General features: G+C 45.5%; 1 protein-coding gene across 1 annotated transcript in view; it reads left to right on the plus strand.

Moving 5' to 3' along the window:
• The window catches only part of ARAP2 (ArfGAP with RhoGAP domain, ankyrin repeat and PH domain 2), a 1,270,949-nt gene that overhangs the window by 982,028 nt on the left and 272,574 nt on the right, over window positions 1-16,347 (plus strand). The window contains exons 23-24 of the mRNA XM_086964430.1: window positions 9,774-9,921; window positions 12,312-12,380. Coding sequence (XP_086820556.1) covers window positions 9,774-9,921; window positions 12,312-12,380 — 217 coding nt within the window. The remainder of the gene's footprint in view (window positions 1-9,773; window positions 9,922-12,311; window positions 12,381-16,347) is intronic.

The raw sequence follows: 16,347 nt of genomic DNA on the forward strand, positions 1-16,347 counted from the left end.
TAAGAAGTTCACCCACTCTTAGTCTTAGGTGAAAACCTATGATCTCCAGTCATGACCCCTCTCTCTCTGCCTACCCACCCGCTCTCTGAAAGGTCCTCAGGCATCTGCTCTCTCTCCACCCAGGGGTGCTGTCCCTAATACAAAAACACAATTACAGTTGAAACGCCCCTTGAGAGACGCCCCTCACGTGGTGTCGGTTCTGGATTTTTCCATGATGATCTTCCTTTGGGTCTCGTGTTTAGCGTTGACCTTGCTTCCCAGGCTTCTTCTCCAGCTCGCCGATACCCCCGAAACATTCCTGAACCCTCCTCCATGTCTGTACCAGTCTCTTCGAACAGAGCTCTATTCATCAAACTTTAATTGGAACCCCCCTCGCACCTGCAGACAGACATCCGCAACTTGGATCCCAATTCTCATAGACTTCTAACAGAAGTTTGCAACTTATTTCTCGACACAACTCGGCCTGTACCAGCACGTGCAAATCAGAAACCTTTTTATCTCTTCAGGCCTACAACCATTCTCGCAGAGGGTTTATTCTCTTCAAATCCTTTCGTGAATTAAAATAACATGTTAACACCTTATTCTTTGATTATAAGAAACACTTCTATGGAATATAAATCTAACGAATAAACAGAATTACTAAATAACATTAGTGCAATCCATGTAATGTATATGTGTACATTTCCAATCCTTTCTGCCCTGGCCATGAGGCCTGTTCCCTTCTATGCTTTGCAGCATGACATTCCTACATTTAGCAGCTACATAACATGGATCCTGATTAATCACGTCTAATATTTCTAAACACTTCCACACATTTCTATTATAGCCCATAATCTATAGGGGCTTTCTATTTCTACTAAAACACTCTTGAGTAAGTACGGATACATTTTCTCATTTCTCAAGTTACATTAGCTAACTTTACGCCATGGACTTGTACATAGGGCGTATACATACGTTTTATTCAAATTGCGCTCTCTCAAGGGTATGGTAGCAGACTGTGTCGAAGGCAGCTGACAGGTCCAGGAGGATGAGGGCCGCGGTTTCTCTGTTGTCTAGCAGGGCCCTGATGTCATCGGTGGTGGCGATGAAGGCAGTTTCGATGCTGTGGTTGCTGCGGAACCCGGACTGGGACGGGTCCAGGATGCTGTTCTCCTCGAGGTAGCGGGTCAGTTGTTTGTTGACGGTCTTCTCAATGACCTTCACAGGGAGCGGGAGCAGGGAGATGGACCGGAAGTTCTTGAGGTCCTTGGGGTCCGTATTTGGTTTTTTGAGTAAGGCGTTGATCTTGGCGTGCTTACACCTCTCCAGGAAGGTTGCTGTCTCGAAGGAGATGTTATTGGCTTTCCGGAGATGGGGTGCGATGGTGGTGCTGGCTTTGTTGAAGATGTGGTGTGGGCATGGGTCTAACGGAGAACCGAGTAGATGTTATTCATGATTTTCATGGTGTCGTTTATGTTGGTCCAGGAGAGCCGGCGGTCAGTGTGAGTGGTGGTCATGGGGGTAGGGGTCTCAGTGGCTGTCGGGGCAGTCATGGCTTTGAAGCTGTCATGGATGTCCGCGATCTTGCGATGGAAGAAGGTGGCAAGGGAGTCGCACAGATCTTGCAAGGGTGGGATGTTGTTGGTGTTGGAGCTGGGGTTGGAGAGTTCTTTCACAATTCTGAAGAGCTCTTTGCTGTTGTATGCGTTGTTGTCTAGGCGGTCTCCGAAGGAGGCTCTTCTGGTGGATCTGATGAGGTGATGGTGTCTGCGGGTGGCGTTCTTGTGGGCTGCGTAGCTGTCCGGTGTCCGTTCACATGCCATTTCCTCTCTTGCTTTCGGCAGGATTGTTTGAAGGCCTGGAGGTCTTCAGTGAACCAGCTGGCTTTCTCGCTGGTGTGACTGTTGGTAGGTTTCTTGATCGGGGTGATGGTGCTGGCGCAGTCGTCGATCCACTGTCTGAGGTTGCGGGTGGCTGGGGATCTGTGGGGTGCGGTGGTGCGTGGTGAGTTTCCGGAAGGTGAAGTGGATGTAGCAATGGTCGGTCCAATGGAGTTTGGTGGTGTGGTTGAAGGAGATGTGGGAGCTTGCAAAGAAGATGGGGTCAAGCGTGTGGCTGGCAGTGTCGGTGGATGATGTGATGAGTTGTCCAAGTCTGAGTTTGGCGAGGTTGGCGATCAGGGTGGTAGAGTTGGTGTTGTTATTGTTCTTGAGGTAAAAGTGCAGGTCCTCGAGGAGGATGTAGTCCGTGGAGGAAAGGGCGTGTGTGCTGACAAAGTCAGTGATGGAGTCGCTGAACTTTGGTTGGGGTCTGGGGTGTCTGTAGATGAGGGTTCCTCTGAGGGTGGTGTTGGGATAGGTGTGGATCTGGAACTGCATGTGTTCGGCAGTGCTAAGGGTGTCGTCAGTGTTGGTCAAGACTCTGAGCGTGTTCCTGTGGAAGATGGCGATTCCTCCTCCTACTCCGTTGGTTCGGTCCCTGTGGGTGATCTTGTAGCCGTCCGGGATGGCTATGGCGATGTCGGGTGCCGAGGAGGGGTCTAGCCAGGTCTCCGTCAGGAAGGCGACATCTGGAAAGGTTGAGTCGAGTAGGTCCAAGAGTTCAACGGCGTGTTTGCGGGTCCGAGCGGGTGTTGAGAAGAATGCATCTGAGGTAGTTGGGTTCCTTCCTGGTGGTTGAGTTGGTGGATCGGATGCTGGTACAGATGCAGTTCCAGCAGGAAAAGGGTCCTTGGGAGCGTTTCGGGGCGGCCAAGAAGCTGGTGTGTGGGTGTCTTGTGTTGAGTGTGTGGAGGGTGCTGGCATCATAGCGGAGATGGGCATGCTGGCATTCACGGGGGCCAGGGATTCTGGTGCTGGGAGCGGTCCAGGTGTGGACGGGCACAGACGGGCTTGCCTTTGGTACGCCTTTGGCGCGCCAGCGGCATGTCTGCTTCGTGTACACGCATCAGCCAGAATATATGGGGGGGTGGGAGGGAGTAGCGGGGCGGCGAATGGGCGAGCAGGGGGGCGAGGCTGAAGGGACGCAGCGGTGGGAAAAAACATGCGAAGAGCGGCGGAGGGAAACAGAGAGCAACGGGGCACAGACTCACAGGGGGAGAAGAAAAGACAGGCAGAAACTAAATACAGGGCACAAAAAACAATATGCGGGGCGCAGAAATCACAGGGGGTGAAGGAAAATACAGGTGGCAAGAACAGCACAAAACAATACAAAACCAAGTGCAGCAAGCGAGCCTGAAATTCGCGACTGGCAGCAGTAGCAAGATGGGGGTCGCTCACACCGGGTAGAGCTGTTGTGGTGGTGATATGTTAAAAAGGGACTAAAAACATATTTGACTAAAGAATGTGAATGCATCTAGTATTAATTTCACACTGTTGTTACAACTCCAAACCATCAATTGTTCTACTAATTTTCCTCTACTATGTTTTCTACTGGGCATCTAACTGAGTGCTGGATCATAAAGTATGATATTTTATTATTACCGGATCCAGAGGAATGCATTCCATCCACCTCAGAAGAATGGAAGGTCAAGTGGATCCACTGAGAGAACCTACTGAGATCCAAATTCATAGCCAACAGAACAAAACATCACTCTCTTAAGCAAAAAACCTACCAAGAATTAAACAAGCCACCTCCTCCAACAGCAGGGAAAGTTGACCCAAGTTCAACTCAAAAGTAATATTATATGACACTTTAGGAAAATAAAAATGACACCTCTTGAAGTGACAAAAGTATTCAACATGGGTTTCAATCAAGATCTTTCAGTCACCTCTGACATGTGGAACCTCTATGATTCTGCTGAAGCACCCCTATTGTAACCCTCGAAAATGATCAGGAGACACGTATTACTTCTCTTGTCAGAAATATTGCCCACCTTCAATCAAGCAGGGGTATTATAAATAAGGAAAAAACAAACAGGTCTCCATAAATGGAATATTCGGTTCCTCACCACAAATAGTAATCTTCAAGTATATACGATTTTTATCTCCCTAATATAATCCTAGCAACTTGAGGAAATAGGCAAAAATAGGAAAACATATTGATATTCTAGCATATTACATATTTTTGTAAAGAGTACAGGAGCCCACCGGGAATCTCAAGACAAGGAAGTAGGGGACTGTTGTTGCCTTTTGCTTTTGCCAAAGATTTGGAGCTTCCCATAGTAGCACAGACATGCTATTATCGCCCATTCTAAACGTAGGAAGAGAAAGTGGACCAGTTCAGCTTTTTGCGAGAATAGGTCTGGGCCTAGGACTGCCTCAGGGAACAAGCATTCGCATGGCCTGGAGTTGGCCTATTTTTCCCACAACAAAACACACTACTGCTTGGGAGCAGGAGTTCTTTCTCTGATCCCATACACCCTGAACGAGTTACACAAAATGATTTAACATCTTCTCATGATCAGTAGTGGGAACATTTGTAGATAACTAGCAAACATGTTACCATTGAAATCTGATGACTGAACATTAACTTTCACTACAAAAATCTAATATTGAATGTATTAGTTAATAAAAGGCACTCAGAAATATATTCCAAAGACTTTACTTGTTGAGAACATTATTTTCTGGAGCTTCTTCTGAGGTTCAGGTAAAAGCTGTCTTTCCAGAAAAGTTAGTCCAAAGAACCCACTCTCATTTTGGGGTCATATAGCAACTTACACTAGGAGCCTTCTGGCAACTCGATGATTTCAAGAGGATTCTGGTTCTTCTCCTCTACAGCCTGGCTTCTTCGATGCCCCCTGCTTCTTCAGCAGAAGAACACTAGAAAGGAAAATGGGAGCCCCTTTTTTTAACAATCACTTTAATATGGGTGGATACCTTCCCACTAATCAAATAAAATAAAATAATGTGGACCCCGGCATTGTCATTGACGTTTCTACAAAATGACTGCACATTCTCTCATCAAACCCATGAAAGGGCCCCATTCAGTGGGCAATAGGGTTGCCACTTGTTCATTTTCTTTTACCAGCATGACCAATATTTAAATGTCCTCACTGATAACAACATTAAGAAAATCACCTGAAGCCAGTACATAGTTAAAACACAAGTATAAGAAGAAAGACACTTTTAAATGTGTTCTAGAGCCCGCCGCGGCCACTGCAGGTAAGAGCAGTGTGTCCGTGAGGCCGTAGGGTGACCAACTGTCATGGGTGCAAATACAGGACAGTGAGTATAAAAATTCAGGACAAAGGGTCAAAATTCAGGACAAAAATTCAGGACAGGGGGTCAAAATTCAGGACAAAATTTCGGGCCAACAGGTAGGTTTTACAGATGCATCAAAGGAGGTCGCGCATTTATATCCTAACATATTCATACATTTGCAAACCTATCCATTGTGTATCCTTCCAGCCATCGTTTCACTCATCCATCCCTCCATCCACACTTTCACTCATCCATTCACCCACCTTTTCACCCTATCCATCCGTACACTAATCCATCCACTCTTCCATCCAGCCGTTTATCCTTTCACCCATCCAGCTATCCTTTCATTTACTCACCCAGTCACTCATCCTTCCACCTATTCACCTTTTCAGCCATCCACCCATCCTCCCTTTCTCTCTCCATTGACCCTTTCAATCAGCTATCCATCCTTCCATCCATCCACCCATCCTTCTACTCATCCACTCATGAATCCATCCATTGACCCTATCAATCATCCATCCTTTCACTCTTCCATCCACCCATTCACTCGCCCATCATCCATCCTTTCACTCATCTATTCATCCTTTCGCTAATTATCCATCTATTCACCCTTTCAATCATCCATTCAGGAATCCATCCAGCCATCCTTTCACTTACTCATTCGCCCACGTTTTCATATTAATTATGAGCTGAGGCTTTGTCTGCAGAGTTCCAGACAGAAGAGGCCCATCAAGAATGTCACCCTCCCTGTAGTTCCTAAAGCAAGGGGTGGGGTGGCGCAGGGTTCGTTATGCCCCTGCACATAGGCAATCTGAAAAAGTGCAAGTCATGAATCATGCATGATGCACAGTGCCATACATGCCATGAGGTGACTGTGACATGGTGTTGTTTCCAGGGTTTTAAGTGGTATGAAAAAAGGGAGAGGGTCTCTCAAAAGGGGGTGTTCGATGTAATTAAGAGCGTGGCTTAAAACACCCAAGCTAAAAATCTGTGTTTAGCATAGTGTGCCACCAGACTGGTAGTTTGCCTCTTCTGTCATTGTATCCAGATAAATAACAAGTAATGTTACACCTACAACAAGCCAGAACTATTGGCTTTGTCAATGGCTGTTAGATGCATAAAATAAAAATGCTGAAACCATGGCTTTGTTGAAAATAATATTTAAACTGTACTTTTCTAAAATGATGAGACTGAAAGCACTCTAGCCCGAGCCTCTTCTTTTCAACTTGTTTCACCAGCTTCTTTGAAAGAACTGGATTCTGTAGCAGCATTTATTTGTGTGTTTGCACATTCGTATCATCTAACAAAATACGCTGCCCTAGACCAAGGCAGGAGGAGGCCCACCATGCAGTAACACTTCAGACAGCCCATTGTCATTCTGTATGTGGCCATCATCAGCCCATACAGAATGACAATGGGGGTGCGGCTGCTCTAGTGCTCCGAGGAGGAGTGCGAGGCGCCCCATCAGGGAGCAGAGGCCTCTCACAGGGAACAGCTCTGTTCTCTGCAAGACCAAAATTACGGACAAAAGGCGTCCGTAAAAAGGATCCTCACGGACAACGGACGTGAGGTCCAATTTACGGACGGTCCGTGAAATTTACGGACGGTTGGTCACCATATAGAGGCCGGCTAGAGGGGGGATTTCGAGAGACGACCACAAGGGAAAATTAAATAAATATTACATTTTCCCTCATGATCGTCTCTCGAAATACCCTCCAGACAGCCCGACCGCTCTAACCTGCATCGGCCGCTGCTGTCTAGAGCTGCCCCTGTGAACTGTTAACTGATTAAACAAAGACAGCAAACTCATGTTAAAAAAGAAGAGTGATTTACATAAAGTCCTAATTAAGTGTCATGTCCGGCCTTTGCGGAATCTCAAAAATGAAGACATGGCAGGAACGGTGCTCTGGAGAAGAGGGATGTACTGTAATGGGAGAGCAGCAATTAAAGAAAATAATTAAAGAAAACAAAGCAGGCCCCTGAACCGCCAGAGTCCCCTCAACAACGTGCAATCCCTCTCTCTTAAAAGATAATAATGCAGGCCACTTTGCCATCAAAGCAAGTAAAGCACCTAAAAACTGTGAGCGTCCTTGCTCTGCTCATATTAAACAAATATCAAAGCTAATTTCTCCCAAAACTGGAGGATATCATGGGAGACGACCCCCTAAAACACTTAATCGAACGTGAAACAATATCCACCGGTGATGGAATACTACTGATCCAATTGACTTGTCGAAATGTACCTGGGTCTTTTTGCCCTTTAAACACACCCTATGCCGTCAAACAAGGGGGCAAACACATATGTGAGCTTGTCGCTATAGCTGGCATGGATGCAACAGGCGAAACTCATCAATTTGAGTTCTTGTGTAGTTTGGCACCGAAGGAAATTGGTACCTCCCTGGGAAACATATCTTGGCTTTGGTGGAGGTGCTCTGGAGGGTGACTACAGCATGAAAGACTCTACAGAGCTGCAGAGGTGATTGGTTGCCAAAGGCATAGACTTTGATACTGGTGGAGTGAAGGGTGGGTGGCTCAGGCAGGTTGTGGTTTAGGTCTGCGGCTATAATGTTGGTGGAGGCCCCCATGTCTATCAGGGCTGTAACTTGTTTTAGGAGGTGTGTACTTGGACCAGGGTGTTGTGCTTGTCCATTTGATAAACTGCACAATGTGGACAGCTTCTTGCTCATCATTATCCATGCCACTTTCCACGGGTGTGTCAGGGTGCACATCGACAGAGAGGACACACTGCTTTGGCTGGCCCTGGGGTTTTCTTTGGGTGGAGTGGCACACTTTGGAGAAGTGGTTCAAGTTTCCGCATACAGCAAACTTCTTACTTCACGCTGGGCAGTCTCCTTGGTGGGGTTAGCTGGCTGTCTTGAGTTTGGGCATCTCTGACTTTGTTCTCCAGGCCTCTTTACTGATAGCGTTGATGGATTCCTACTTGACTGCAGAGCTCTGTCCATGTGCACTGCCCTTGTCTTTGAAAGGTCTTTAACGTGTCCTAGGGACAGAATATTTCTCATCAACATGTTTGACTCTTGTAGGATGCATTCTCGGACTTTCATGGACGTGCATCCCTGGATGAAAGGCACCCTCATCTTATCCTTATCAGGCAGGGTGCAGGTGCTTGCCAGTTCTTTGAGGCTGGTATGGAACATTCCACCGATTCATCTAGTTTCTGCCAAGCTTGGCGGAAGAGGAAGTACTCATAGCCTGGGTTTGCAAAAGGTTCAAATGTGTGTGGTGGGCCCACTTCGACGAGAGACTAGGACATTTCGACACATCGGCTCTGTCCAGATGCAGAGCATAGACCATTTCCTGCCATCCTCAATATCCATGGCTTCCCAAAATGTTTTCAGGTGCTCAACCCAGGCTTTCAAACAGGCGACTTGATTTGGCAGTGGGCCGGTGACTATGAAGGGGTCCAGTGAAGGAATGGATGTCATGCTGGGTAGTGGCTCACCAGGTCAGACGTGTGCCACTGTGGCATGTATTGTGAACCCCTCTCAGCAGGATCCAGCCTGGCAGGGAGGAACCTCTGGGTGGTAGCAGGAACCTGAGGCGGCAGGAGGAAGCATGGCCGGAAGTTATCTGGAGGTGCCAGGTGGGGTGCATGGTGACTTCTGTCCTCGACTACTCACATGGCACAGCACGAGCATCGCCCCCTTGTCAGCGAGAGCAGCGGGGGAGACACTACTTGATGATAGGGTAAGCTGGCACCTCCTCGAGTGTGCGCTGTGGCGATGGGCTCAGGTGCTTTAGCACCTGTGGTGAGGCTATTGCAGCAGAGTGTAGGCGACTGCCTGGGAGTGTGCTCTGGGGCCAGGATGGGCTCACCTTGGGGCAAGCGTGACAAGCGCTTCATGCAGTGGGAGTGGGCCACACCTGTGCAGGCAAGGTGTGCCCCAGGCCTGCAGCACTGTCAGCAGTAGAAAGGAATCGGATGACAAAGGAAATGAGGAGGTAGTGAAGTATGCGGCGTGTAGATTCAGTACCAGCCAGTAGAGGCCACGCCCGTTAGTCTATATTCCAATTCAAACCCCTTGTTGATTATCCTGTAAATAAAATATACTTCCTCTCTTTGTAAAATATTGGCATTACCTTTTCCTCAAGATATTTTGCACATATTTATTTCCCACTTTTTGAAAGTTCTGCTATCATTATTTGATCAAAATATTTTGACAAAGCATATGGTGTGGGGTAGGAATGTCACATTTTACTAAAATGTTACCGTGCACAGTATGAAATTAACAATTTACAATTTCATGGTGTGAACGTGTGTGAAATATTCGCAAGGTATGAATTTATTTCTGGAGGTTGTAATGAAAACAGTGCAGCCCGAGGCACAATGCCTTCTAAATCTAAGTATGATTAGGTACACGGGCTTACCTCCCAGCGTGGGTAGCTTTCTGAGAACCGAGGAGGCTAGCAACAGGTTCCAGATTTCTTGTAGAAAAGTTTGCAAATACATTTGTGAGGTAAACATGTGAAGCTATTTATCATCACCCCAAATGTATTATTTCAGAATAATAATGTGCATCATGGGCATGATTTGTTTTTACAAACATAGAAACTATAGGTACTACGTCCTTCAAAGATGACATCCTCACATAAATAACAGTGTGCTCTAATTGGCTAACTTTGTTTTCGCAGAGTATGGAAATGTTCTGAAATTAATTGCCTGGCCGCACACAATTTAGCCATGGCATTTTCTGCCTGTTTGTTTCAAACAGAAGGTCAACATGGCGAAGAAGTTAGTGTTATTGAGGATCTAATTAACAATTATGTACAACTTTTTCAAGTAAGTTTCTTCACCCAAATTAATATGTAAAATATTATCTGTTTCTGTGTAACTGTACAATAGATTCCTTTTTTTCTGATCAGAATTGTTTTATCTTAGTTTCTGTAAGTGAAATGTCTAATTGTTGCATCCTGAGTCCGAACCTAGCAAACATGTTTTAATTATAGATATTTTGTAATTGTCAATGTCTGTTTCACTAAATCGTGTCTTTCGTCCTATCTGTCCGTTTAAAAATAGTTTGTTGTATCAAGATAGGGAGTAGTTGGTTCTTACTACATCCTTGACCTGCACCATGTGACTTGTTTCCTCCTCATTAGTGCATCAAAGGCTTCTAGGTCTTGGCAAAGTGTAAAAAGGTATAGGTATATATTGTTTGACCCCATCAAGGCCTGCTTTAGCCCAGAAACTCTGCTTCTCCTAGCTGCATGATTTTACACGCCATGTAAATGCTCTCCAAGAAATCTCTAAATGGCATGGCTATTAACACTCCCGCAGCGACTATGCATGCTGGAGATAGTCACTCCAACCTTCACTTTCTCTTCGGAACAAAAACACGACTGACTCTTTGGTCCACCCACAACCTCAACACATTCATATTCAAAGGCGACGCCAACCAAAAACAGAGATAAACATCAAACAAGGACCAATAATGAAAATACATCATCACAAACTAATTGGCAATACTAACATACTGCTTTTTTAATATGTGAAATTGTAATTTTTACATTTGCATAAATATACACATTTATTAACAAAGTGAGATTCATATAGTTGAATAACGTTCATATGAATAATATAATTTGTAGTAAGTGACCGCATTTAGCCATTATGAGCATCTCCTAAGTTAATCCAGACTGTTACACTTTAAAGGCTAAGAGGCCTACACATTTCATTTTCATCTGTTTTGCCTGTTTGGGGGGTTTCTCTTGTGGATGCTGGTTTTCCAGATGCATATTGCTTGCTAGTTAGTGAATGGTTTATTATTCTAATGTATTGGACCTTGTCTGAAGAAGCTGATGCCAGAATGGGAGAGCAACTCGTGGGAAGAGCTAACTGTACCGCCACATCAAGGACATAGCCATTCATGGCTGATTGTGTTGCCCTAAGAGGAGAGTTTACCTGCTCTCAGAGTCTGAAATATTATGGTTGGTTCCTGAGAGTGAGAACCGCCTGAAATGTTGCAACTAGTGTTATTGAGTTGAATACATGTTCCTTTCACTGGAGGGAAGAGATGCTTGCGGACTTCGAACTGAGAAGACCCTTAGACCTTTCTCATCACTGCTGATCTCCTCTTCCCGAGTGCACAGGCTTTAGGCCCAAGCACTGATATTCTCTCGCTCAGAGACCTTTATTTGGCTAATTAAATGCTCTTCCCTGATTTATACCTGCTTATGTTTGGATAAGGGATTACTTTATGAAATACACTTGTTGACTATTTTGTAATATTTGCGTAGTTCTTGTTAATGTTCTATGCCATCTTATTTAGAAATAGTGGCTCATGGACTATTTAAGCTCATAGCAATGATGCCTAACATCTGAATACTTAATAAATTAACAAGTAAGATTTTAAGAAAGTGTTAATAAATCCATTAAAACTTCCTTCAGTTCTCTTTGTCTTTCCTGTGGCACCCCACTGGTCTTCATTGTTAATGAAAAGGAATGTAAATGCTTGCTCCTAGGACTCTCTCCACGTGGACTAAAAAACAAAAAGGTAAACAATGGCAGGGTTTGTATGATGATTGCACCTGAATTAAGAATCCCCGCTCCATCATATGCTATGAGTAGCCTTTGCTTTAGTCTTTCGCCTTGGATGGATACTCTGCAAATGTTTGATGGTGACCCAGCAGATAGGTGGCCAAGTGAGCTAAAGAACGATGATGGACTCAACCTAGATCTGTGACTGGGTTGAGTATCTGTAGATGCTTGTTTCCGGTCCAGGGAAGACCTGGCCTGGTAGTTCGGGCTGGACTGTTCCCATGAGGCACAGGGTCAACACTGATTTGCATATAGCTGAGTCTGACTGGGGTGGCAAATAGAGCTAAAGAACGATGATGGATTCAACCCAGATCTGTGACTGGGGCTGAGTGTGTGAAATGTTTCAGCGCTCTGTCCATCATCTCCTTGTGTTTGCTTTGTTTGACCCTGCAGATAGGGTCAAGTCCAAACGTATGCTTCAGAAAACTTTAGTTTTTATCTGACATAATACAAACAAGTGCACGAGTAAAAACAGCAGGAGATTGTGATCTAAATCATATGATGGGTTTGTTGTCACAGCGAATACCATATGGTTTTAAAATATACTTAGGTTGTTTCCAATATTTTGCCTGTTTTGTTTTTATAGACGTGCCACATTTGTACTTGTTAAATCTATTCATGTTATTCTACCACAGGTTAAAGAAGACCAAGTGAAACAAATGGATATTGAAAACAGCTGTATCACTAAATGGAAGGACACTCAGGTGCGAATGATGGCTTTACTTTTATTTAGATATAAATTTGCTCATAGAACCTGTTTAAATGAAGATAAGAGAATATAGGCCAAATATCAGCATACCCATGCCTTGGGCGTGAGACGTTCATGAAACTTAAACAGACACTGCATGAATATTCTAATTATTGTTTACCTCCCCTTAAAGTAGTTGGTAATGACATTAGACGACTCTGCCTTTACTCAGAGCGCTTTTTCCTAAGACAATCCCCAGTCTATTACCAGCCAAGATCAAGGTTGATTGCATGCCTTTAAAAACATGGAAAGCACCTTCCCTGGTTTTGAATTCCTCTTCTAGTTCTATTGCTATAGAAAATCGTACTTGCAATTACCACGAAAATGCACTGTATGCTTCAATTGAAAGTTTCAATTCTCTTACTCCTATGTTTAATAAATACTCATATTCTGGGCATTACTTTTTAGTTGTAGGTGTAAAAATATGGGAAGCAATCACTTAAATAACTTGAGCCTAACCCTCTCGTAGCTTGGCACAAACGAGTCAGGCTTATGTGTTAAGTATTTATGCAGCAGCACACAAGCAGCAAGAAAGTGATTAAATTATATTGTATTCATTACTACATGATTAAATAAAACCATTGCATTACATGCATACCATACTGCAGCTAAAATACATTTAAAACATCAAATACTGGAAATGAAAACGGTTGCTTTGCAAAAAAACAAGGCTAGAACTAAGCAGCCAAGTGCATGCAATAAAAACAATGCCAGGGCCACCGTTTCCCTGCATGCAGTAAAACAAAAAATTAACCTGTTGGGAAATGCAGTTCTACCTTGGCACGTCGTTTGTGCCAAAGAAAATGAAACATTAGAAAATCAGCAGAAGCCATACTGTTGGAAAGGCCCCAGGGATGAATTGCGATTTTGCCTAATTGCAGAGGGGAGATAATATGCTATGTAAAGTGTTAATATGAGGCCTGAACTGAAATTATTGTTCCTAGGCAAATACCTACAGCCATTATGCACTGCAGATACAGTATTAACAGTCGTTCCCAAAAGTTCCTTAACCAGTTAAATTGGCTTTCTGAATTCTTGATCCCACGGGATCCATAGGCAAGTTATGATACCGAACAAGGTTGTGCAGCCTGGACAAAATCAAACGATCAGGGGTTTTAAAACGCACTACTCACGCATGAGGGTCTAAAGGCACTGGGGTGGAGAGTGCGAGCAGCTCCATAGGTTATTCGAAGAGCCTGGCCTTGAGGTCCCTTCTAAACTGGTATTGTGTCAGGCTCCATAGTATGCAAAGCGGAATTCTCTCAAGGTCTTGGCTGTGAGGTAAGAGAAGGATCTGCCACCTGCTCTGGCCCTATGTGTGCGAGGTACCATGGCCAGGGCAAGGTCGGCAGAGAAGAGGTTTCTCTTGAGGGCATGGAAGGAGATTTGTTTGTTAAAGTATTGGGCTCCGGTGTTATGGGGGGCTTTGTAGGCATGTGTGAGCAGTTTGAAGTTTTTTCTTCTTTTGACGGGGAGTAAGCATGGGCGAATTTTGCAAATCTCGCGTTCGCGAATTTTGAGGATTTGCGAACTTGCAATCCGCAAAATCCGTGAATTCTCGCGAATTTGCAGATTTTTTTTTTTTGTGTTCGCGCGGATTTCTGCCAGGTCGCGAGGGTTTTTGTACAATTTCGCAAACGCGAACTTACCTGTCGGGTCGCAAGTTTTGCGAACTTGTTGTTTCTACGTGTCCAGCCTGTTTGGGACACTCTTCTTCATCACTGCCACCCTCTGTCACCACATGCCACCCTCTGGCTCACCCATGCCACCCTCTGTTTCATCACAGCACCCTCTGGTTGTCCAGTGTACATTATTGTGGCAAAGCAAAGCACACCTTCCCTGCCTCAAGTGACCTGAATTAATTTGGGGCTGATTAATGTGTCACAGAATATTTTTTTAGCTGGCACCTGCTTCCTTAGTGCTCCCTGATTAGTGATCTTTTGCACTTGCTAAGTGCTTTCATTGTTGCAAAATTAGTTACAACACCTGCCCTGCCCCAACTGACAATAATGAATTAGGAGCTGATTAATGTGCCACTGGATTTGAACTTCCAGCCTGGCTCCTGCTTGTCTCCCTTAGCTGTAATACAGGACCTTTGTGACATATGTGTAACTATTCTGAGGGTCAGGGCAGGGTCACATAATAGTTGCAAGTAGGCAACTGAACTCTGGAGGGGCCCCTCAGGAAGCACTACAGGAAATGGCTACTAATGATGAGCTTGAACTTTTGAACCTGGTAAGTAGTTTCAGTTTTGCTAAGATCGTATTTCTGCAATTTAGCGCTTATTCGCGGGGCGCGAAGTTGAACTGGGAAGCCGCGAACTCACGCGAACAGTGCGAGCAAGCCATAAAATCCGCAAATCGCGGATTTGCGGATTTTGCGGGAAATTCGCGAATCTCGCGGATTGCGAATTTACTGAAAATCCGCGAGCGGAACGGATTTTCTGCCCATACTTAACGGGAAGCCAGTTGAGGTGGAGGTGTTGGGTGATGTGGTCACGTCGTGGGATGTCGGGGATAAGTCTGGCTGTGGCGTTCTGGATGGTCTGGAGTTTGCAGAGGAGATTTTTCTGATTCCGACATATAGGGTGTTTCCATAGTCAAGGCTGCTAGTGATGAGTGTGTGGGTGACCGTCTTCTTGGTGTTGGGGGGATCCATTTGAAGGTTTTGTGATGTATGTGGAGGGTGTTGAAGCAAGTGGATTACACAGCGTTGATCTGGCGGTTCATGGTGAATGAAGAGTCGAGTATGATGCAGTGGTTGCGTGCATGGTCCATTGGGGGGTGGGTTTCTGAGGGCAGCGGCCACCAGGTGTTGTCCCATGTGGCAGGGGTGGAGCCGAGGATAAGAACTTCTGTTTTCTCCGAGTTGAGCTTCCGGCAGCTGCTGCTCATCCAGGTTGTGTCATCTTTCATATCTTCTTTTAAACTGTGCCTGGTGATGTTGGGTTCCTTGGTAAGGAAGAGCAGGAACTGGGTGTCGTCCGCGTTTAAGACTATGTTGAGTCCGTGTTTTCTGACGATGGCTGCGTGAGGAGCCATGTAGACGTTGAAGAGCGTGGGGCTGAGGGAGGAGCGGAGGGCGGAGTACCCATGGGGTACTCCGCATCTGATCTCTGTTGGTTCAGAGAGGAAGGGCGGGAGTCTTATTCTTTGTGTTCATCCTGAGATGAACGATCAAATCCAGTCTAGAGCTGTTCACTGGATGTCGATGTCGTGGAGTCTGGCGGCTAGTGTGCTGTGGGAGACTATGTCGAAGGCTGCTAAAAGGTCTTGAAGGATGAGGGCTACTGTGTGGCCTTGGTTGAGGTGGGCGCAGATGTCATCGGTGGCATCTATGTGGGTGGTCTCAGTGTTGTGGTTGCTGCAGAATCTGGATTAAGAGTAGTCTAAGATGTTGTTGGTTTCTAAGAAGTGTACTAGCTGGATATTGAAGGCTTTTTCGATGACTTTGGTGGCAAAAGGGAGCAGGGAGATGGGTCTGAAATTCTTGAGATCGATCTGGCCTGTGGGGGACTTCTTTAGGAACGGATTGACTTCAGCATGTTTCCAGTCATTGGGGAATGTGGTGGTCTCGAGGGAGCAGTTGATAGTTCAGCGCAGTTTGGGTGTGATGGCAGTGATGGCCCTGTGGAAGATGTGTGTTGGGCAGGGGTCTGTAGGTGCCCCAGAGTGGATGCTTTTCATTGTTCTTGCTGTTTCTTCTTTGGTGAGCGAGGTCCCAGTGAGGAGGGTCTGTTGGGTGTCATCTCTCGGAATTGGGGTGGTGCCGTAGTCTTGCTTGTTGAAGTTGTCGTAGAGCATCTCGATCTTGAGGTGAAAGAAGGAGCTGAGTTTGTTGCAGAGGTCTTGAGAGGGTAGGAGGTTGGCTGTCTCGCTGTTAAGTCTGGCGAATTCTTGGAGATCTAATTTCCTTCCCTGCCA

This window comes from Lissotriton vulgaris, chromosome 3_2 (assembly GCF_964263255.1).
Source record: "Lissotriton vulgaris chromosome 3_2, aLisVul1.2, whole genome shotgun sequence".
NCBI lineage: Eukaryota > Metazoa > Chordata > Amphibia > Caudata > Salamandridae > Lissotriton > Lissotriton vulgaris.